General features: G+C 41.1%; 1 protein-coding gene across 2 annotated transcripts in view; it reads right to left on the reverse strand.

Moving 5' to 3' along the window:
- The window catches only part of HSPBAP1 (HSPB1 associated protein 1), a 60,733-nt gene that overhangs the window by 29,269 nt on the left and 6,310 nt on the right, over positions 1 to 25,154 (reverse strand). For both annotated transcript variants that reach the window (XM_065413479.1, XM_065413478.1), the window contains exon 2: positions 8,495 to 8,680. In XM_065413479.1, the coding sequence (XP_065269551.1) occupies positions 8,495 to 8,680 (186 nt within the window). The remainder of the gene's footprint in view (positions 1 to 8,494; positions 8,681 to 25,154) is intronic.

Genomic DNA, 25,154 nt, shown 5'->3' on the forward strand with positions numbered 1-25,154 from the left:
CTCCTTAAAGGTTCTCTCTCACGTTCCTCCCACCACCACCTTTATTGAGGCTTCTTTGATTATGGAGCTGGACTCTAACTTTTCTCCTCTTATCTAAGGGAATAACTAAATCAGCACCATTTTACAGAAGCAGCAAATAGTGGATCCCTACACATGGCCAATAATCCATCTGAAAGGCTGTCACTATTTTTCAGCACTTATGGATAAAGCATCTTGCAGCATCCCCTGCCAGCCATAAAAGATTCACTAGGACCATTACCCCAATTGAAGCAAGCGTTCTTTCCTCAGGAATAGGTATACAAGATAGGTAATTTTTATGTATAACAATTTTATGGTATTATATCACAAAAAAAGGATTTAAAGTACTTCCACAAATGGGAATCAGCTCACAAGGCTGAATTCACTGAAGCTGACAGAATGGCTGTTTGGAAATTCAATGAAAAACGCTCTGTATCTAACTCTGTTTGGGAAACATTTTTAAAACTTTGTTCAGGATATAAAGTACAGCCACAAAGATCTACGCTATAAATGCCCTGGAGTCCTCATTGTGCTAAGAGAAAAGGGATCATTAGCCCATATGTGCAGGGCTTCTGGCAAAAGGCTTGAATTTTGATTCAAAATATCGCACAAATACACCCATCTCTCTGCACAAAATCCTATTATGTTGATCTGTGTGTGCAGAGAACAGTGGCAAGAGGAAACATACCACAACAGAAGCAACCAAAATAAATAGGTGGATCAAGTCTAATTATTACAGACAATCCATATGGCCAAGTCAGTAAAGATTTGCGATTCGTAGGGGATCATCAACTGAACTTGAGCTCTTAGCACGACGCTGTGGCCAAAAGGGTTAAAGCAATCCTTGGATGCATAAACAGGGGAATCTTGAGTCAGAGTTAGGGAAGTTATTATACCTCTGTATTTGGCTCTGGACCGCTGCTGGAATACTATGTCCAGTTGTGGGGTCCACAGTTCAAGAAGGATGTGGATAAATTGGAGAGGGTTCAGAGGAGAGCCATGAGAATGATTAAATATATGCCTTATAATGATAGACTCAAGGGCCACGATTTATGTCACTTAAGAAAGAGAAGGTTAAGGGGGTGGCTTGATTAGATTCTATAAGCTGCATGCGTAACAAATCTTTAATAATGGGCTCTTCAATCTAACAGAGAAAGGGATAACATGAGTCAATGGCTGGAAGTTGAAGCTAGACAAATTTAAACAGGAAATAAGGTTTCATTTTTTAACAGTGAGAGCAACTAACCACTGGGAAAATCTTATCAAGGGTTGTGGTGGATTCCCCATCACTGACAATTTTAAAATCATGATTGGATGTGTTCCCAAAAGATCTGCTGTTGGAATTGTTTTGGGGAAGTTCTATGACCTGTGTTATACAGGAGGTCAGACTAGATGCCCACAATGGTCCCTTCTGGCCTTGGAATGTATTAATAAAAAGCTGTTGTGTGTGGAGCTGCTGAAGAGGATGTTATCCTATCCCAAATCTGGGGTAAGCTGCAGTGCAGCCATGGTCTGGCTGCTATTCCAGCCTTTAGTTTGAAATAATGTCCACAGTACCGCCATGCCTTGTACACTGGGATTCCTAGCCAATGGATTCATGTAACAGTGGAGTCAGAGGCCCAATCCTGAACTCTTTCCTTCACACAAGTGTATTCAGAGCAGACATGGAGGTCACCTCCCCACTGCACAGGTCCCCTTGCACAGCTACTCTGCCTACAAACATGTGCCCTGTGCAGTCCCACGGCACAAAAGCCTTTGAGTGGGCTCTGTGCTAATGGGTGAATTTGTCCCTTTGGGTGGGATTTTGCAAAGCACTCAAAGTTGGCTAACTCTGCTCCCATTGAACTCAATAGGGGATTTTTATCATTGACTTCAATAGGAGCAGAGTTAGGCCAATGCGGAGCATGTCTGAAAACCCTTAGCAAGTAAGATGGGGGGAAAAATAGAACCCGGGGGTTGTAACAACTGTGTGGAATCTGTTAAGTCACCAGCATCATCAGTTCTGTTAACCATACCATAAAGGTTGGCACCATTACAGAACAGAGCATGTAAGTCTTCACTGCACAGAAGACGGAGGGTACTGAATCAGCATGAACACTGGTTTTACTATCATTGCCCTCTTGTCCCAGGAAGATTCTGGTACACTATTTCAGGTCAAGGTCAAGTAGCATGGGAAGGCCTACATTGCTGTTGCTGCACCATAGTGCACATCACCTTTGGCTTATCAGAGACCTTCATTTCCCATTACAGCTAGTCCTGCCAGCTTCAGATATACTCATCCAGAATGTAAAATGAAAAATTACATACTGTACTATAACCATTACTGATGGAAAAAATTACTACAGGCTGCCTGAATGGCAATGAAACAGCAGTAATTTAACCTTGAACAACTTGCACACAGCTGCTTAATAAGGGAATCCTTTTATTCTTGCACAATAGTAAGAGCTCTGGGGGAATTCCTCATTGCTCTGATTTTGCTATCATGGCAATTCCCATACAGTCTCATACATTTGTTCTGATTTCCTTTGGGCAGGTGATCAGCTCTCTTAGGGTTTGTCTATACTACTACTTAAATTGATGTAACTTGTATCGCTCTGGGGTGTGAAAAGGCACCCCCCTGAGCAACGTAAGTTAGTGCGACTTAAAGCAGCATCTACACTCCGCTATGTCAGTAGGAGATGCTCTCCCACCAACCTAGCTTCCACTTCTCATTGAGGTGGAGTAATAGAGCTGACGGGAGAGCGCTGTCCCGTTGGCACAGCATGTCTTCACCAGACGCGCTCCAGCAGTAGTGAAGACAAGCCCTTACAAACTTGCACTGTCACCCTGTCATTTTCTACTGTAGTAGTGTTGGTAGCAGCTTATTTTCAAGTTTATTAGCTAAGAATGTCAGATAAGCTTAGTATTTAGCAATATATAACTTGGCTTGGTGCTATATAAGGGGCTTCCTCCAGAAATCACTTTTCCCTGCATAAGAATTGCATTGAAGACCCAAGAACCACCCCCCCATCTTAAAATCTTATATCTGATTCATCCTATGTGTTGCAGTCCAATGCTGCCTCCAAATATCCAGTCATTAATGCAGTGCACATCATTTCGCTAAAGGATGGGCTGATGTAAAAATTATATAAAAGGTATCAGAACTATTGAAGACAGTTCAGTATCTGAATTATTTTGATGAGAACAAAGAGTGCTCATGATACTGCCTGTTTTATGAGATAAGATAGAAGCAACTATTTTAAAGTGAAGAAATAGGGTATTTCTAACTTTCCATGTATTACACAAAAAGCTTTATTTGGAAAATTCCAACTATGAACAGTAAATCCTGCAGACTATTGAAGACTGTTGTTTCTAGGCTGTAACTTCCTCAGGGCAGGGATCTTGGTTTAATTTAGATTTGGTTCAGGATCAATCACACTCTGGATAATGAATAATAAACAACAAAAAACAAGTATTTAGAAATCTAGAAAAATGGAGGTGTCTACTGCAGCCTGTATGCAAGTGTCAGTGATCAGAATTGGAAAGCAAGAACATGAACAGGCTTCTGACTATTTAGTGACTGAAGATTGAAGAATTTTAAAAATGAGATCATTCTTAGAGTAAACCAAACAATTCTAAACTGGGCTAGCAGTGCTGTGCATTGACGATATCGGAGTTTGATGCCTGTCCCTGATCTCTCATTCCCTGCACTAGTGTTGTGAACTCAAACTTGCGAGTAAGATGGAGTACTTTGTGCAGAACATCAGCTCACCTACCTGCTTAAGCACTGGCATTGACAGAAGGCTGAGAAGGGACATAAGTCTTCAAATATATAAAAGGTTGTGATACAGAGGTTGGTGATCAATAGTTCTTCATGTCCACTGAGGGTAGTACACCTCTACCTCGATATAATGCTGTCCTTGGGAGGCAAAATTTTTTTACCGCGTTATAGGTGAAACCGTGTTATATTGAACTTGCTTTGATCCACCGGAGTGCACAGCCCCCCCCCCCCCCCCCCCCGGAGCACTGCTTTACCGCATTGTATCCGAATTCGTGTTATATTGGGTAGCGTTCTATCGAGGTAGAGGTGTACAAGAAGTAATTGTTGTAATTTGCAGCAAGGGAGATTTAGGTTAAATATCAGGAAAAACTTCCTAATTATAAGGATAGTTAAGCACTGAAATAGGATTACCTAAAGAGGTTGTAGAAACCCTGTCGCTGTAGGGTTTTAAGAACAGGTTAGACAAATACCTATCAGGGATGGTCTAGGTACATTTAATCCTGACTCAGTGCAAAGGGATGGACTAGATGACCTCTTGTGGTCTCTTCCTGCCCCACATTTCTATGATTGTATGATACCAACTGCTGTTTCATTCAGAAGGATGGTGTCTGCAATGCAGGGCCTCTTAGTAGAAGTAGGGGAAATTTAATACCCGAAGGCTCCAATAAAGATGCATGGCTCCACCTTTTTATGTATTTTGATTTACCACCCTACCAAACATCCATCCACATCTCTAGGGACCTTAATTATTTAAAATAACAATCCATGCAGAGAATAACTATTTAGCAGTATAACAAAGCGCACACACACTCACATACCAAAATTCAATAAAATAGCCAGGGATGTAAACATCCAAAGAACAGACCACCACATCCAGCCGTTTCCCATCTGCGTAATACAACAGGCCCGGCTCTATTTGGCGCCTGCAAGAAAACTTTTCTCTGGGAGTCTATGGCCCACAGTTGATTAACGGGACCCAAAACCAGCTTCTTCTCATATTGTTTATTCATCCCAAGGTATCGTAGCAAGCAGAGAAAAGGGTTAAAACAATGGAAGTCTATACGCATTTTGTCTCACCTAAACTTTATCCTTTCCTTGCAAGTTTTGCTAAGCTCCCCTGAGTCCAGCTATCTCCATCTCTGAGGTGGGAGAGAGAGACTGCGCAGCTACATTCTCTCAGCATCTCTCCAATGCAATCAGGAGGTGTGGTTGCAGCAGATGTAGTAATACCCAAACTAGCTTTCATCTAGCTAGATTAAAGCTAGTTTGGTATGTCTATACGTGCTGCAACCACATCTACTGATTGCAGCGCAGGCATATCCTGTCAGAGACTAACCTTCAGCTGCTGCTACTTGCTCCCCCCACCTTCCTCTAGGCCGGTGGTTCTCAAAGCGGGTCCGCCGCTTGTTCAGGGAAAGCCCCTGGTGGGCCGGGCCGGTTTGTTAGCTGCGGGAAGCGGCGCGGGCCGAAGGATGTGCTGGCCACCCTTCCCGCAGCCCCCATTGGCCTGGAGTGGCGAACTGCGGCCAGTGGGAGCCGCGATCGGCCGAACCTGCGGACGCGGCGGGTAAACAAACCGGCCCAGCCCGCCAGGGGCTTTCCCTGAACAAGCGGCGGACCGGCTTTGAGAACCACTGCTCTAGGCAGCGGGCTTTAACAGTTTAATGTCCCTTTGATCCTAAACTCTGGCCTTGAGAAAATAAAGCTATTAATCTGGCTGGAGCCAAGCAGGTAGGCATTTCCTGATCAATAATCCCTCGACCACTCTTGGTATTCTCTCTGGATGAACCTTTGTCATTGTTTTATTCCCTGCTTGTTCTTTCCTAACAGCCTCCTTTGATATAACTTTGTGTAGTCGGACAGAATAATATCAGCAGGTAAGCTGAGGCACCGATCATATTCATACACACAATACAGATATCTCACTTGTTCTCCACATCTGGTCTGTGGAATATGCACTAAAGATCAGTTGGCAACTGGCTATTTCAGACTAACAGGAAAAGCAAGTGCAGAGCCAAGTGCTTGCAGCAGCTCCCTCTCCTTTATACTGAATGAGTTTCAGCTTGAGGGCCTCCACAAACTATAGCTTTGACTGTGTTAGAAGGTAATATAGGTGGTCTCTCAGGTAGGCAGGTCCCAGGCCACTTAGGGCTTTATAGATCAAAATCACCATCTTAAACTCCTGCCAGAAACCAATAGGCAGCCAGTGCAGTTTAGAGTGATAATACTGTTGGCTTGCAACAAAATCCCCCTTTACACAAGCGATTTGTCTCAGTCTGAAACAGCTTCTGAATGGATTTCAGGTGTAGCTCCAGGTTGAGCACATAGCAATAGTCTAATCTTGAGGCAATGAACATAGACAATATCTGTATCCGAAATAAATGTTTGCAACCCTCTAGCCAGGCCTGGATGGAAAAAGCCATCCTGGCTGTTGTTACGCTAACTACTGATAGGATCATCTAACACCACCATTATATTGTAAACTAAGGTGACTAATGGCAGGTGAACACACTCAATCAGAGGGGCCAATATAACCTTTGCTATATCATCCAGTTCCTCCCTATAATCTATAGTACCATCAGCACCTCATTTTTGTCTGGACAAGTGATCCTGGATCTGGATAACAGTGATAGGAAAGAAAGGGCCAAGAACACCCCTCAGAAAAACAATGTTAATGCACAAGATAGCAAACAACCTACTTATTTCTAGCAACACCACAAATATATTACATTATTTTAGACTCTTAGGTGGCTTATCTAACAAATTCTTACCGTGTAACGCTTTCTGTTGGAACAAGATCCTCACTTAGCTACAGTCCAACCCCAGAGGGCTCTACTCATTTTCTTAAAGACATTTGCAACCTCTATTAGCATATAACAGTGTGGTCCTGGAGACAAAACTGATTTCCTAGAGACCGGTTGTCTCCAGGGATCAGCAATGAAGGGCAAGACATACGAGGACTTTAATCTTAAAATATGAAGACTCTAACTGTTTTGAATCCCTGATGACTGAAAGTTGTTGTTATACAAGGACTCTTATCAAGTAAGTTGGTGTCAGTCCAATTCTTGACAGGTGTTCACAACTCTAGTTGCCAACCTCAAGAAAGATGCCTAAGATTTGACAGACACTGAGACTAAATTACCCTTTCATTCCTATTGGTGCTTCCTCCATGTTAAGGTGGAAGTACATTAACAGAGCATTGTGGAGAGCTTCACGGCCATTGCCTGTATTGTGCTAGTTTCCATTGGTATCAATATGGTACCATCTGTGAAATGGCGATGATAATAATAATGGCTGCTTAGATAGCACTTTTTATCAATAGATCTTAAAGAGCTTTACAAATGAAGTCAGTGTCATTATTCTCATTTTACACATGGGGAAACTGAGGCACGGGGGGGAATGACTTGTTGAAGGTCACCCAGCAGGTGGGTGGCATAGCCAGGAATAGACTAATACCCAGGTCTTCTGAGTATCAGTCCAATACTCTCACCACTAGTCCACATGTCAAAGGGGTGAAGTGAAGATTAATTCTTGTTTGTAAAGTGCTTTGAAAACATAAAATGCTAAGTATTACATATCTGGCAGTTCTTGTATTCCACAATAACCCAACATATACTTTGTCAATTCCATGCTTGTTAGTATCTCATTATACTTATTACATACTTTTATCTTCCTGGTGTTGCTTTGACTCATTTAAAAAAAAATATTATATCTTCCTAATTAATTAGCTAGTGTGTGTGACACTGCCCTCTACTGGATAGACTCAGAACTGTTTAATTATGTCCTGTCTGGACCTGATTGTAACCACAGACAGTAGCAGCTAAAAGGCTGCTTCATTCCACCCCTCCTCCCCACATAGGGGTAGAGTTTTGGTTCTGCCCTCCCAACAGAATGGCTAGTGCAGCTGCACCTTTGAGCTGGGGGTGTACGCTGGAGCAGGTATAGGGATGGAGCAAAGTATATCGCCACTCCCTTAGCAGGGAGAAAGTAGGAGGCAGGCTGTGGCTTTGACTCACAACCTACTTTTCAGTCTGCTATTTAGGCGGGGTATACATGGGGCTTTCGGCAAAGCCACAATTGACTCAAGTCATATTCTTGGAGCAGGAGGTTCTGTGTTCTATGCTCTATGCTGTCTTGAAGCTCACAGTGGCTATGGCAAATGCTTTTATTAACACTTTGTACTTCTATAGCATCTTTTATCAGAGTATCTCAAAATGTTTCAACAAACAGTAATTAAACTCCCTGTAAAACAGATGAGGATTACCTCCATTATACAGATGAAGAAACAAACAGGTTGGTTAATGGCATGATTTTCAAATATGCACAGCCCAGCAATTCCTATGGGGATGCTCAGCACCTCTGAAGATCTAAATCATCACTTACCATCTAAAACATCTAAGTGATTTAGGGATGACCACACAGCAATTATGTAACAGAGCCAGGAAAGGAAACCAGGATTTATGATTCTCAGAAGTCAGCTCTAACCATTAGACTTACTGATCCAAATGTTAAAAGGGGAAGAAAGAAAAAAAGAGAGCCAGTGAGAGAGAAAAATCACTGGCTAAAACAAACCTCCCATTTCATTCCTCTCACCCACAGTCTTTGTTAGATGTAATGTACTGTGAAAAGAACATTTGGCATGAAAGCATTGCAGAGGATTAAGGAGGATATTAAACAGAATTTCTAAATGTAACCTAATGCCATCTAAAATCCTACCTGCGTCCCTTTTCTTCATTCCCATCCTAAACCGTATTGTCCTTCCATCCAACACCTCAGAAAGATATTTAGCATTCCAATATAGTACTGGCCAATCGAAAACCATGTTACAAAACACTGCAGGTTGTTGTAGACACATCACAATTTCCTTGGCTTTCTCTGGAGTAAAAGGTTTGACGTCTTCACCTTTGGAAAGAAACAAACAGTTGTAGAGAGATGATTTCACACAGTGTGAAAAACACAAATTACTAATATCTCCCTCGATGATGATTGATTTTTTCTATGTACTTGTTATATTTGTTTAATGAAAATTCTATTGCAATTCCTGAGAGGTCATACCCTATCCTAAATTAAAATTTAAAGAGGCACATCAACACCCAGAATACAAACATTGGTAATTATTTATTATTTTCAGTTCCCTAATGTAGAATGTAGCCCAGTGGTTTAGAATTACTCTGACAATTAAGAGCTTTGTGATTAATGTCCAAAGTTTAGAGAATATAAATTTTATGACTAACATTCCTTCTGTGCAGGGTTCCTTCTGAAAAGTGCAGCATACCATCAGAGATGGCACACCGAGTGCCTAATGCATCTGACTTTAACCAATGAATTAAACATTCCTTTCAGTGCAATCACAACAGCAGATATCTCAAAAGATAGATATAGATCTATTTTAAATTATTTTCACTTACAGGTTTTTAAAAGACAAAAGTGCCAATCCAAGGACTATGCTAATCCCAGATTTCAATTTAGCCCTTAGTTGTGGAAAGATTTATATGCCCCACTGAAACTGCCAAGCTGAAAAGTTGGCAACTTTGTATAAACTCGGCAGTTTTACAACTTCCCTTTAGGAATGTGTTGAGAGGTAAAGTTTCTTTAAAAAAAAAAAAAAAAAAAAAAAAAAAAAACAGCTCCACAGTGTTGGGGCAGTGGACTACATTTCTGGATCATAAAAAACTATAAATTCATTATTCTAACCTCTAGTAAAATTAACTCATCCAGAATTTGTATCCACATAATGCAAAAAATTGAGAAGGACTAATAACTTTGTTTTGTCACACCCACCTCTGCCAATTTCCTCCTCCTTTTAAAAAAAATAAATAATTTTTTTTGGGGCCAAATCATGGCCCATGCCGCACAGTGCCTAAGCACGTCATAAGGTGGCCCCTTATTCCCTTGTGCTAGTTTCCCCTACCACCACTCCAAGTATGGAAGAGGAAGCAGGATCTGCAAAGCCACTAGTTCTCCCAGGTGTGTGGGAAGGGGTGGAGTCTTGGTTCTACACTCTCTACCCCTCCAGTGCGTTAGGCAGCATAGCTGTGCCAGCATGCCAGAAGACAAACCTTGCACTAGGTATAGTCCTAATGTAGAGTACTCTCTCCTCAGAGTGGCAGGGAAACTGAAAAGGTAATTGTGACTGTGAAAGTGAGTCTCCCTGGTAGGCTGCTCCTAGGGCAGTACCCCATGCTGGCTTTCAGTCTGGGTTCATGGCAGTGCCATGAGAGAGCCAACTATTATTAATTCATGAATAAATACTTTCACTGGCGTAGTGCCTAGAGGTTCCAATCACAGACTGGCTCCCTATTATGCTACGTATGATACACACACATATATGAAAAGATGGTTCCTGCCCCAGTACAAAACAAGAGACAACATGTGGATAAAGCAAAAAGACAGGGGAAGCACAAAGTAACAGTGAGACAAGTCTGGCTCATGTAATAAACAAGAGGCCCAGCACACCTACTGCGTAACCATTTAAAAGGCATTTGTAGGTGAGTTTTAAAGCAGGGGTTTCAAAGGGGACAGCGGAGTGGCCCGGGAGATTTTTACAAAGGGCAATTCCCATTTGCAAGGTGTGGTCTGAGGGAAAGCACAAAGATGCCTGATGGAAAACTTGACCAATAAGCAATAAAGGCACGTACTGTGTTACCGTATTTCCCATGGAATAAAAAGTAAAGGTATCCCATCAGAGGCACTGGTACTGAATAATTAACAATTACTGCACAAATGATAAAAGTTCATTTTCTAAGTTTTTCTTGGAGAAGAGAAAAGTTTAGCAAAGATAAAGCTCCCGGTCCTTGGGGGACATTAGCAATGGTCAAACTGATGTGGATCTGACTGATAAAACAGAAAAGTAACATTACAAAGATATTGTTTCCAGTGGAAACCGGGATGTCAAAGAATGTAGCTACCTGAATTCAAAGTGCAGACTGCGTGATCACCAGCATTAACCAAATACCAGCTTTCCACCCTGAAAATTATACTGCTGTTGGCAAAGCCAAGAAAACCACAAATGCACTATGGGCTCAATCTTGCAAAGTGCTGAGCAGACTGGCCCCAAGTCAGCAAAGCGCTTAAACATGTGAATACTGTAGTTCCATTGAAACCAGTGAGACTGCTTACTTGCTTAAAGTTAAGAATGTACTTAAGTGCTCTGCTGGGCTGGGGCCAGAGTGTTTAGTATCTTGTAGGATTAAGCCCTATATAAAAGCTTCCTTGCCTCATATATTATGCTTCATATGAAAACTCTGTTCAGTTTCTTTACTCAGTCTAGTTGTCCCTAGAAGTCATGGTATCATTTATTTTAGAAAAACACAAAGCCCTTGTGCTTATCAAACGAGATGTAGAAGGGACAATGTGATTTGGTTTCATACCATGTAGAAGTGGAATAACATAAGCAAAGATCTGATTTTGTGAGCCATACAAGACTTCCACAGGTTCAGTTTAGACACCCAAGAGAAAGAACAATGTTCATTAAAAAAAATTCTTCAGCATACACAGCAGTTTTTAATCAATCAATAAATGTTTAGAAAATATAAAAATAACTGGATATCCTAGATTTCTATATTCCTAAACGCTATGGAAAGGCTAATTTTGTCTGGCAAGAAACTGGTATGTTAAAAAAGGAAGAAGAAAAACAGGATGGAGTTATTTAAATCAACAAGTGGAAAGCCTTGAAATCATTGATCTTCATCTGTTTCATTTGTTCTCTAGTTAGTTTCTAAATAAACGTGCATTTTCCTTGGTTGATATAACTATTAAAACATGTTGATTTACATCTAAATAGAGCCTTTTCACTAGATTTGGTACATCGTTTTGCTACCTAGGAGGGTAAACTGCAACTATATACATTTAGGTAAGCAATTACATAGCTTAACATTTTCAGATTCTTAATTGTAAATTGTAAAAATTGTAAATTTTTAGTATGTTAGAAAATGGTGAATGATATATTGCTTATTTACTAGACAGTTAACTTTTTGCTCATGATAGATGTCAAGTTGCATTAGGATGGTAACTGAAATTTAATTAAACGCACAAAACAGCATAGATTTTTATTCAACAAAACTACGTTAAATGTTATGGATACATTAACTTCTCTTATCAAAACGTGTTAACAGAGGGATTAACTGTTGTCAGTGAATTAAACTGATTACTTCAGGTCAGCCTGGGAAAATTTTCAAATATGCCTAAGTGAAAGTGACAGGAGCTTAACTTCCTACTCAGCTGTCTCTTGAAAATGATACATTCTCCTAAGTTACTTAGGCTGACCTATTGTGCCATATTTATAAATCTAGTCCTCAAAAGTTAGCCATTTCCCGCCGATGCTTTCTTTATATAGGAAACCAGCCTTTAACTCAACAATGGATTCAGCATATTTATGGTTTATTTAAATGTTTTAAGAGATTATAATAAATTTAGGCCTTATCATATTTTGTATTAAATCCAGATTTTATTTTAAACAGGTTTATTTTTAAAAAGAAAAATTATTATAATTTAATTAACAAAATAAAAAAATCCAATTTAAATAAAAAAAAAATTTATTTTATTAAAAAAATCATTGATTTTTATCCACCTGGAGAAAAATGGATAAATTCAATTTCTTCTTACAGTAGAGTTCAGACCAGTGGTTTTCAAATTTATTTATTGGTGACCCCTTTCACAAGCCTCTGATTGCAACCCCCCCCCCATTAATTAAAAACATATTTTTTATATTTAATACTATTATAAATGCTGGAGGTGAAGTGGGGTTTGGGGGTGGAGGCTGACAGCTCACGACTACCCATGTAATAACCTCATGACGCCCTGCAACGGGAATAAATGAAGTTTTTGTATTTTATGGAAGCACTGGTTCCTACTCCCATAGAGGCACTAAGTCTGGAACTGTCAAAGGAGACTAAGGGAGTTCGGTCTCTAAATCTCAATGAAAGTTGAATTCCTAACTGCCTTTAGCTTTATGAAAATTCCAGCATGTAAAGTTTTAAGAATAAACCAAAGGCCTCTCTGTTCACTCATTTTAAATGATAAAAGTACGGTAATATTTTTAAAGATGGCTGCCATTTCTTAATTCAGGAGGTTTTTATAAGCTCTCCTCTTATAAGCAGAACAAAACTCGACATGGCATTGCTGAGAGAGAAGGTGAAGATAAGTCCTGGCCTTCGGCCTCACACACTCCACTACATTAATACCCAAGCATATGGAGGTCTCATGGGGACCATATGCCTTGCCATATGTTATCCCGTACACCAGGAAGAAGCAGCAATGGGTTACCAAGCAATAGATTAATACACATGGAAAAAGCAAGTTCAGGAAAAGTGTTCATCTGGGAGCATGACAGCAGATACTGGTGCAGTCACAAGCAAGCTGGCTATCTGGTATGATTAACAGATTGCTACTCAGCATGTTTTTGCTGTGACACTAGGTCAAAGATTAAGGGCGAAGCTCAGACACTGCTGGAGGGACAGACAGAACTTTGGGAGGAGAGACCTTTTAAAAAATTATACCATCCTAAACTGCTAATTCCTGGTGCAATTCATTGTGATATAAAGCAGAGTTAGCCTTCCATGACTAGGCAGCTGTGCTGGTCGTATTTGTCTTTCAGCTTTTCAAACATACAGTAAAATAAAATTACTCCTAGTTAGGCTAAGTTTATCACCATACAGCTGTTCTTTTGCCTGGTCTGATTTTAAAAAGCCTGCAAAGTTTCATTTTTAAGGACATAAATCCAAAGAAACACAAACAATGTATGGCAGTTTTCTTGCTTGTAGGATTTTTTAAAATTGCATTTTAATGTGGAAACATCAGTTATATTGTATAGTTTAAGGTGCTCAACTGTTGGGGCGTACTGCAAAAGCCTGTCTGTTTATAGAGACTTTCCCTGAAGGGGTGGGAAGATTCATTACAGCGTCCATTCAGCCAACTGTTGATTTTGAGAGTCGTTCTAAACTGATTTATACACATACCTTGTGCTTTAGCAAGGTGCATCTAAACAAATACTCTCTTCTAGGAAGCTTGGGGCTTGAGCCATAGAGAGTTTGTACTTATGTCAAATAAAAACAGAGACCAACTAAAAATCCTTTCTTGTTTCAATTACTCTAGTTTCTCTTGTGATGTCAAAATCACACACCTTCTCCAGTCATATGGGCATATTTTATTGCAAAATTTAAAATATAATAAAATAAGGTAAAGGTAATTTTTAAAATTCCATCCCTTCCCCCAAGGAGTGGGGGCGGGACCTGGGGCAGAGCAGGGGGTTGAGCACCCAGTAAGTCCAGGGATGCTTGTTTTGAGCTACACATATTGGAGCAACTCATGACGATCAGTTTGGACCCAGAGGAGGTAATAATGGCAAAAACGGAACCAAAGAGGTCATCTAGTGCCCCCTCAAGCAGGCACCATACTCGGTCATCTGGTGGTAAGAAGAAGGCATCAGTGAGAATGCTGGCACTGACAACCTCAATACTGATGGCCTCAACTCCGGAAAGTCGGTGCCTGTGTCTCCTTGAATCCTTGCACAAGCACATGGTGACTAGGTTCCATAGCCATTACATCACGTCTCGCGGCGAGCACATTACTCAGTTTGGACTCAGAAATGGGAGTGTAAACACTGTGCTGCTGTGGAAATTTTTATCAATATTTTTCTTACACCATCTAACAATGGAAGGCAAATGCAAATGGAAGAGAAAATACACAGATGAAAATCGAGGCTTCCAACAGGCGTGGAAGAATAAGTACTTTTTCGTTGAATGTAATGGGAAGGCCATGTGTCTTCTTTGCCAGACGTATATCTCTCAGTTCAAATCTTCAAACTTGCAGTGTCATTTCTCTTCGAGCCATGCACATATGGATCAAGAATTCCCACAAGGTTCTGAACTCCACACTTTAAAATTGAAAACTTTGGAAAAAACAAAAGGATGTAGAACCCCAGTTCTTCACCAGATTTTCCAACCGATAGCAAACAGTAACGTTAGCCTCCTATTATGTGGCCTGGCACATAGCCTGTGCGAAAAAGCCCTACTCTGAAGGGGAGTTCGTAAAAAAACGTGCCTTACTGATGTGATTTCAATCCTGTCACCAGAGAACAAGAATCTACGGGAGAAAACTTCTGGTCTGCAGCTTTCACGTCACACAACAGAACGCAGAATCTCTGACCTGAACGGTGACATTGAATCGCAACTGCACTCGCAACTTCAGCAGTGGGAGTATTTGAATATCACTTTGGTCGAGTCATGCGATGCACAGGATAAACCTCAATTATTGGTATTTGCCCGCACTGTGTCTGACGACTGTGTTATAAGGGAAGAATTCCTCGATATCGTGTTACTAAGGCACAGAACTTGTGGACAAGATCTAAAGTAGGCGTTGATGTTGGTAATTGTGAAAAACAACTTGCCTTTACCAAGCTCACTGCCATTGCAACGGACAGAGCTCCATCCATGTGGGGATCTGCGAATGGATTAGTAGGGCTTTGTAAGTCTGACGAGAGCTTTCATGAATTTTGGACATTTCACTGTATTATTCAATCGGAAGCAACTAGTATCTAAAAATCTCAAATCTGATCATGTCATGAAACCTGTCTTGCACGCTGTAAATTTCATTTGCTTAAATGCACTCAATCACAGACAATTTCAAAATCTAATTGAAGAACTGGATGAAGAAGACTCCCCTGCCGATTTGCCATTTCACTGTGCAGTTCGGTGGCTCTCGAGAGGTAAAGTTATTTCCCGTTTTTTTGAGCTTCTGGAACCAGTAAAATTGTTTATGGAGGAGAAACACAGAATACTGCCCGAGCTTACAGATCCTGTGTGGGTTCTAGATTTGGCATTTCTTGCAGACATGCTGCTGCATTTGGATAAACTAAACGTGGACTTGCAAGGAAAATTCCGGTTGCTGTCTGATCTAGTGCAAGGCGTATTTGTGTTCATGAACAAACTGCAGTTGTTTCCCAGACAAATGCTTGAGGGACAGCTGACACACTTTCCCTCAATGTCACAACTTCAAGCCACATCAAAAGAAGATGCAGCAGAACCCCTAAAATGGAGCACAACTAGGTATACGAGCGTGATTAAAGATCGTAAGGACAGTTTTGAGGAAAGATTCCAAGATTTGCAGCGGAAAAGACCTAACTCAGATTTCTGATTGACCCTTTTAGTGCTGAAGCCGACTGTCTGAAGCACCATTTAGTCACTGATGAAGCAACATCCCAGACCGAAATAATAGAACTTTTGGAAGATGACAGATTGAATTCTGCTCAGAAGACAGAGGGGACCCTTACTTCCTGGAAATCTGTACCAAAGGATAAATACCCCAACATCAGAGGTGCAGCCCTAAAATTAATCTTGATGTTTGCTTGCCTCGACCTATCTTTGTGAGTCTATTTTCTCGACACTCAAACATGTGAAATCCAACCACCGATCAATTTTGACAGACAGCCACTTAAGAGAACTGCTGCTTGTGAGCACAACTAAACAGAAATAAAACTTCAAGGGAATTGCTGAAAGCAAGGATTGCCAGAAGTCCCACTAAGTAAAAGGGTAAGTTTTTTATTATTGTTAATTATACATTATAAATATATAAAATATGATTATCAAATTATATAATTATGTGTGTGCATATATATACATATTACTGTGGCTCTTTGGCAATGTACATTGGTAAATTCTGGCTCTTTCTCAGGCTCAGGCTGACCACTCCTGAATTAGAGCCAATATGTTCTCAACTCTCTTTGGAGCATTGCTGTCTGGATAGGTACTGAAACACCTTCTCCATTCAGTAAAAAAGCAGTCTGTGTACAGCAAATAAGCAATTCTTTAATTAAAGCAAAACAAAAACTCCCTACGTCCTTTTGCCCAGGAACAGAGAGTGGGTGGGTTAGTTTTTTGGCAAAGAAAAAAGGCCTCTTAGTGGCAAGAATTAACTGGAGCTTGAAGCCTCAGAGAATAGTCTTGTAGGAAGCCCTTTTCTATTTAGGTAATTTGTATGATTTGGTAAAATCCCCAGGAACAGAGAACTTGCTGTATCTTTGGAAGATCTTACTGTATTACATATGTGTATCATTATGGGCCAGAGATTCTAAGTAATTCCATGGGGGAAGGATGGGACAGTGGGAAGTGATCAGGCAAATTCACTCAGGCTGTAACCTCCCCAGAGAGATACCCCTAACCTGGACAGGCTCGCATATACTGGTTCAAACTGGATTCTCTAGAGAACCAACAGACAAAGAAATGACTTTTGGATAAAAAGCCTAAGTTTAAACTGACTTGAGGCCTGCTTTCTGATCCAGAAAACAGACAGGCCTTCTGTCCAAGAGAGGCCTCAATCCTTCCTCGGAAGGGTTGGAAGGACTTGACCTAGTCATGGGGGTGCTTGTTCTGAGTCAAGGTGGTTATGAACTTATAACCACAGAAATACCCCAGGTGGGATCTGAAGGACTGATCACCTGCCATAGCCCTTGTTGGAGTTGGGGGTGATCTCTGGTTAGTTTGTTAGCATGCATTCAGGTTCTTTTATTGTTTGTCTGTAATGCTTTCACCTTAAGAATAAATGTGCTTGCTCAGAAGGAGCTGTGTAGTAACTTATACCTACGGGCAATTGTGCTGCTTATAGCCTCTGAGGAAAAGGCACAGCAGCCCTGCTTAGGCAGTCTAATTCGCTGGGGAATTCAGTGTAGGCAGCCTAGAAAAAAACCCAGTGAGGAGGGAGAGAGACGTGACAGCTGGGGAGCTGGAAGCCCGAGAGTGGGTGCCCTTGGTGGACCATAGAGGAGGAATATTGGTGCAGTTGCCCTGATCTGTGACACTTGCATCAAGAGTCTTTGAGGGATCAGTCATTCTGGAATCTGAGGCTCCTGAAAGCTCCCTATATTCATTTAGTTTATCATTTTGCAGCATTATATCAATCCCCTCCATGGCTTCCTGAAGAGCTGTAGGCAATGAGAGTTGACAGGAGATATGAAGGTAGATTTTTTGCTTCAAATTTTTGTTACCTCCTTCCTTCCTCTGGGCTGACTATGGCACTGTCAAGTGAAAAAATGCACATCTAAAGGTGCTGCGATAGGATTTGTCAAGCTCTTTCCTGTGTAGCTCTTAACCAGGAGGTAGTCTCTGGTGTAGTCCTCTTCATGCCTCTTGGTAATTAGCAAGCTAAGTAGAATATTCATTTTTCAAAAAGTTCACCCAGGTCGAACGAATTATTTCATTCCTTAAGTGAATTCATGGGCAGCACCATGATACACACAGTATGTTAAGAAGGCTATCTACTCCAGGGAGATGATTATCAGCCAACTGCAAAGAATGTAGCCAGTAAATCCTGGCATGAAATAGAAGGTAAAACTTCCTAAATATTCAGGTCATATCATACCACTTAATAAAATATTTATGTCACATTAAACTTTCACACAAAAATATAATTGTTTCTGTCATGTGAAAAATAGGACAACAGATCAGGTTTGAAAAGGCAAAATTGTTTTAATCATGTACTACTTCATTTAAATTGTTTTATACTCCCTGGTGCATGTCAGTTGTTGTAAATGAATGTAGTGATTTTTTGCTTTATTAACTGGCTGTGAGCTATAGATAAATACTTCTTGCTCAGAACTGCAGGTATCTAACATGAAATCTTATTTTCAATGCAGTAAAACAAGTCACTCCTCTAAATTTTTATTCTTTATCTCCAAGTAGGCGCAATCCTATAATACATGTGCTCATGTGAGTAAAGTTAAGCATATACTTGCAAGATCAAGGCTTTAATGATTGTGAATAACTTATTAAGACTGTCAGTTGATGCAAGGTATGCCACTTGCTGCTTTTAAAAAGAAAAGTTATTTCCTCTAATACCTCTGGTTTACCCTCAATTTTACTTAAACTCATTCCTAATTGCCAAATTCTACACTGATTTATACCCTGTGCAAACTCCCCACATTGCATCGTGTGTAAATCAGTACACAATTTGGTCTTTGATAAGTAAAAGTAAAATTTATACAAAGGAAACAAAATGCCAATAACACATCTTGGACATAGTACGCCACAAGCCACGGGGAAGCAGGGAGTGGAGATGCATGTTCCCTTTAAAGAGAGGAAACACTGAGACTGAGTCTTCTGCTGCCCAACTGTAATCTGATTAAAAAAGAGACAAGAGTATTAGCAAACTAATTTTTTCTATCGGCCCCAACAAGTGATGTATCTCCACAGCACAAAAGGCGAATGAATAATTTGTTCCACTTTTTGACTTTACACGAGACATGTTTAGAAGCCAACCAAGAATCATACTTTGTCAAGTTTCAACTCAAATTCAATTACTGCAAGAAATTATATGATTTGGCACAGATGTTTTGCATTGTTTGCAATGGCACTTCATTGCTGTTACGTTCCAAAATAACAATCTGCTAATTGAAAAGCCAATCATCTTTACAAGAGGTGTTTTAATATACAACAATGGATCCAGATTTTAATACTGTGGGGGAGGTGAAAGGGTAGTGATGATTTCTGACAATCACTTTCCAGTCTCTCTGTGCTGCCAAGAGAAAAATCAGTTCTCAATTTCTGATTTAAAATTTATTCTGAATACTGTACAGGGTTTGGGAATAAAGAGTTTAGCACAGCAGGGAGTCTGCAGAAAAGTGGGTTTGATTAAAGTTGTTCAGAAGTTAAATGTACAGTCATTAAAAAGTTAAATGTGCTGTCATTAAAGTAGAATAATGTAGCAAATTACAAGAATTCATTAGCGAACAGTAGTTGTCTCCTGCCAATGTACCCCGCTGTTTAAATAATGGAGTTTAATTGAGAGGGTTTAGAATTATTTTCGAAAGGAAGGAGAACAAGTTCTATTGAAAATATTTGTAGAATAACCCCCATTACACTGTTTTGCTTGCAAATGTGTAAGAATTTATCATCCTAACTTCTTATAAAGAGAAAAAAATGATAAAGAGTTAAAGGACAACCCCAGGTATTTTGAATACAGTACTCTGGGAGTGCCAAGCCACTCAAGTCAACTAACCTCCATCTTCCTAAGTGCCTGGCAATCAGGGGAGGATGGTTAAGAAGGGGGGGGGAATCCAAAACCCCTCAAAACCAAAAGTAAATGTAATGATCTGGCCAGGGGCTTATACTTAAAATTTTTCTCAATTACACCCACAAGGTAAGTGTTATTTTTTTAAATAGTTACAGTAATCTGCATGTGATTACACTGGTCTGCAAAACTACAAACTATTTTATGGCACTAGGAGGCACTTAAATATATATTGATAAGATTTCAGGGCAATACATGAGTGTTTAGATACAACTTCTCTGAGCATCAATGAGACTTTCGTGATTAAACTGTCACTGATCTCTGCTATTAGTGGAGGAGTAGCGGAAGAGAGAAGAAATAGACCTCACCCACTACCAACAGCATCCTTGAAGAATCCTGCTAATAGCAAAGGGAGTGATCAGTCTGCAAGATACGCTGATGCAGAGACTGATGACATATATCACCTGACCTACAGTTTGTTTTTCTTCCCTTGAAAAAAAAAAAAAAAAAGAAAAAAAGAAAAAGAACGAGGGGTACTTGTGGCACCGTAGAGACTAACAAATTTATTTGAGCATAAGCTTTCGTGGGCTAAAACCCACTTCATCGGATGCATGCAGTGGAAAATACAGTGGGAAGATAGATAGATAGATACAATCTTCCCACTGTATTTTCCACTGCATGCATCCGATGAAGTGGGTTTTAGCCCACGAAAGCTTATGCTCAAATAAATTTGTTAGTCTCTACGGTGCCACAAGTACTCCTCGTTCTTTTTGCTGATCCAGACTAACATGGCTACCACTCTGAAACCTGTTTCCTTGAAAAGTGATTCAAGTCATTAACTGAGAAACCAGCTTTGTGCTCAAGCTGCACTTTCATTGTTGCCAAGGAGAGGATACAGCTCCAGACTTCATATGAGGCATACTCATTTGGTCTAAAGGATAGCATTCAACAGATTTTTTGGTAACCTTTGTATATTTCTGTTTATTGGCTTTAGCAGAGTTATGGGAAACAGAACGTTTAGAGGATCTGCAGAACTCACTGGACAGATGAATATATTTATTTAGTTTTAGAGGGAAAAAATCATGGTCTTCGATCAAAAAATCTCCAACATGATGTAAGGTGTGTGGGGGAGGCTTTGTCTTTCTTGCCTGCCACAAATCCACACCTTTGTCCTTTGGCACATAAATTACACCCACTTACACTGCTGTGAGAGTGATTTAGCAGCAAAAAAGTACCTTTCAAGTGCTTCTGCAGCACTTGTGTACCCCGATCACAACCCTGTAGCTACTTTCTTCAAAGGTACAGGGTATTTAATGCAAAGAGTAATGTTGCTACAATGACACAGTAGAAAAACTGAGAATTCAAAAGTCAGGATATTGAAACATTCATTTTTCAAACCAACCAACCAACAACCTACAAAATCCCACCCTATCACACGGTGTGGCCACATTGTACATACAAAATGTTTTCTATTTTTTGCTTTCTTTGTTAATGGTCAATTTTAATATTACTGTAAGTTGTTCAATGCATACTATAAGATGCACTGACATTTGTAGTCATGTAGGACCTCACAGATGTGTCTGTATTGTACAACATAGTCAGAACTTCAGGGCAATAGCAGAGAGAGAGAGAGAGAGACTGTAGATCTTTCTGGTCAAAAGGGACTACTCCCTTTAGCTAGTAACAGTGTACAACCTATAACACGGTTTCTCAACCCATTGGTTGCAACCCAAAATTGCATCACCAGAATGTGTCAAAGGGTTGTGTGGATGTCCCAGTGGGGGAGGGGGAAATCAAGTCCCTCACCCAGGAGATGGGAGGCCCTGAGAAAGGGTCAGGTTCTGCCCGCAGGGGGTGTGGGGGAGGGTTGCAGAACTCACCCTACACTCACCCTGCAGCAGTGGCTCTCCGGTCCCACAGTGCTGGCTGGGCTTGGCTCCCCTCTCCAGGCACTGTGAGGTTGCAGCGCCACTCTGGTAAGGCCTAGCCGCCCCTTCATCATGATGATGGAGGGCCAGTCAGATCAACGGAGTTCGGTCAGTAAGCATATGATGAGAAAACTTTGCTTTGACTCTAATATAGTTTGTTAGCCACCAGTAAGCATTTCATCTTTATTTTTCTTCTAACCATTTCTGACTTTTATGCCTCATTACTTGTACTCACTTAAAATCTCTCTTTGTAGTTAATAAACTAGTTTGATTGTTTTATCTAATCCTGTGTGTTCAAGTTGAAGTATCTGGGTAACAAATTGTATTATTCCTTTAAAGGAATAACAGACTCAGTATATTGGTACTGTCCAGGAGGGGGCTGGGCAGTACAGGACATACATTTCTGGGGGGAAATCTGAGAGTGGGAGTTTGTTGGGATCACCCTGTGGCAGTCTTTAAGGCTGGTAAGAGCCAAGGGGTGGCTGGCTGACTGCAGCACGCACACAGGCGGAGCTGGGAGTGACTTACATGCTGGAGGCTGTTTGTGAGCAGCAAGGTTACAGGGCAGGGTGACACAGCTACTCGTTAGTCTGGATTGTATCCTGGTATGTCACAACCACGTATACCATTGCAGCGGCTCCCATCCCCTGGGGCTGGGGCTGGGCTCAGCTCCCTGCTCTGGCCATTGTGATCTCTGGGGTTGCGGCGTTGGTCCACCCCTCCTAGAGTTCAATGTCTGCTTCCTTCATCTCTTTGGGTCTAGTGAATGTGATGGGCAGGGGGAGAAAGAGAGGGGTGCGCCTTGGGGTGTCTGTCCCTCCTTTTCAGAGTTTCAGTCCCCCTCTTGAAAAAAATTTCCAGCTGAGAACCAGGAGTCAGAGAGTTTATGTGGATGGATATTCCCTGCTGGTTTTTTCCACCTGTTTGAACTTCCTTAGTCTTCCCTTCCTGCTTGATGACTGTATTTACTGCTTAAATTAGGAATGTGTGCTCTGCTTAATTTTTTGGTTTGGACAGACCTGTTTGCCAAGTTTTGTTTGGGCAGGGTTGTGGGGTTTGGAAAATGTGTTAACACCATACAGGGGAATCTTATAATTTCACACACAATGTTGCCATACGTATTTCACCAGGACAATACTGACCAGCAAATTATGAATTTTCAAAGGATACCTTACAAGGCATACTTTGTACAAAGATTATTACAATAGTGTGTAGAGTGTGAATACAGAAGTGTATTCCGTCACAATGGTGTACTTATTTCGTTGTTATTCAATACTTATTACATTAACATGTATATACTGTGGGTAAGACATATTTAGCAAGCTAGGTATTTTTTGCATTAAAGCTATGTACTGGGTCACAACAGGCCATCAAGGTTTACTAATAGATCCTAAGCCCCAAAAGGGTGAGAACACATATATATAGGATGTGCATCATGATTAAGAATATAGTTTTGTCACAGTTTATGGATTCTGGGACTTTAACAGGCCTCTGTGACTTCTTTGGCTTCAGCCCCCGCCTGCAGCGGTGGGGCTGGAGGAGCTGTCAGCTCCCAGGACAGTGGCAGGACTCGAGCTGTCAGCTGCTCCTTCACGCGTGCAGCGGGGTTTGGGCTGTCAGTGATACCCCTCCCCATCCTGGACAGGTTACGGACTTCTGTGAATTTTTGTTTATTGACCATGACCTGTCTGTGACTTTTACTAAAAAGAACCATGACAAAATCTTAACCGTAATCATGGTTAGTTATTGATGCAGTATAGTTTCTTAAAGGGCTGTCAGGTTAAAATATATACTTTACAACAAAACAAATATTTGTGCTAATAACACCTTAGATTATTAAACTGAAAGAAATGTGAAGAATCCATTGTATACCTGTCCAGAGAGGTTTATACAGCATGCAGCACAAGAGGGTCTCCGATCCTGATTGGGGCCTTGGGCATTACTGTAATGTAAATATTTAATAACAGCGCTTTTCATTATTTATTATGTTTGTTTCCATTTTCCTTTGATGAAAATAGTCTGGTGAGTTTAACTTTTGAGTCAGTTCCTAATCAATTTCACTTTCATGCACTAGCACAGAGGTGGGCAAACTACGGCCCAGAGGCCACATCCGGCCCGCGGGACCGTCCTGCCCGGCCCCTGAGCTACCGGTCGGGGAGGCTACCCCCTCCCCCTCCCCCGCTGTCCCTCCTCCTCTGCAGTCATGCCGCCGCGCGGGCAGCGCTTTGGGCAGCAGGGCTGAGCACTCCTGCAGAGCAGTGTGTTTGCCTCCGGCCGGGCGGCACAGTTGCCAGACATGCTGCTCTGAGCGGCATGGTAAGGGGGCAGGGCTGTGGATAGGGGGCAGGGGGGCAGTCAGGGGTCTGGGAGCAGGGGGGTTGGATAGGGGGTGAGGTTAGGGGCGGGGGGGTCCTGGGAGGGGGCGGTTAGGGGACAAGGAGCGGGGCGGTTGGATGGGTCAGGGATTCTGAGGGGGGCAGTCAGGGGGCGGGAAGTGGGAGGGGGCGGATGGGGGTGGGGGCCAGGCTGTTTGGGGAGGCACAGCCTTCCCTACCCCGCCCTTCAATGTGGCCCTCACGCCAAAAAGTTTGCCCACCCTTGCACTAGCATAATGCTGATGTTTAGGTTTCCAGCAAAGAAGGGGAATAATTGTTTATGAAACATTGTTTCCAGCATTTTGTTTTTAATTTCATAGTTTGGGTTTAGCAAAAACTTGCTGTTACAAAACCTTGGTTTAGGGCTAAATTTGACCTAATGTTGTCCATTAAGGTGTGAATCCCCTGACCTTTCTGAATGAATTCTCAATCTTAAAGTTGCATTAATGTTAGTTTTTTTACGTAATACATATACACTCGATAGAAAAGTTACTGTCTGTCCAGAGAGATAGAATATACAGAATTTTACTGGAAAGTACAGCTTTAGAATGTAGAAATATATTAAATTTCACAGCTTTATAGTAGACAAACTACTACTAATGGTATCAAAATATCTCTCTTCAACCCCAAGATTTTCTTCACTGTTTATATATAATGTCCCACTCCAAAGTGTCCCTATCTATGTTCTGGTGGTCGTGCACCATCTTCAATAGAAAGACCAGCTTATTGAAGGCAGTCATTCCCCATTTTTCATGAAGGGCCTGATCACCCTGAAGGCATTCAGCTCCTCAAATTATTTGATTTTGTAAGGTGCACCGTGCCTCCTTTGATTCCATATGGCAGCCAATTATTCAAGATCGAATATCTTCATATATAAATCACAAATGCCTAGATCATTACATTAGAGCAATTACATGGAAACAGTACAACCATTAGTGTGGTGACAAAAGGAGTTCACTTAGTATGGAGAGACATGAACATATGAAACAAGTTACAGAATCAATGTTCTCTGGTGCATATTTTTGATGTTCTGTGCAAAGAACGAAGATGGTAGCTATCATCTCTAGGGGGCAA

Source organism: Emys orbicularis, chromosome 11, assembly GCF_028017835.1.
Source record: "Emys orbicularis isolate rEmyOrb1 chromosome 11, rEmyOrb1.hap1, whole genome shotgun sequence".
NCBI classification, from domain to species: domain Eukaryota; kingdom Metazoa; phylum Chordata; order Testudines; family Emydidae; genus Emys; species Emys orbicularis.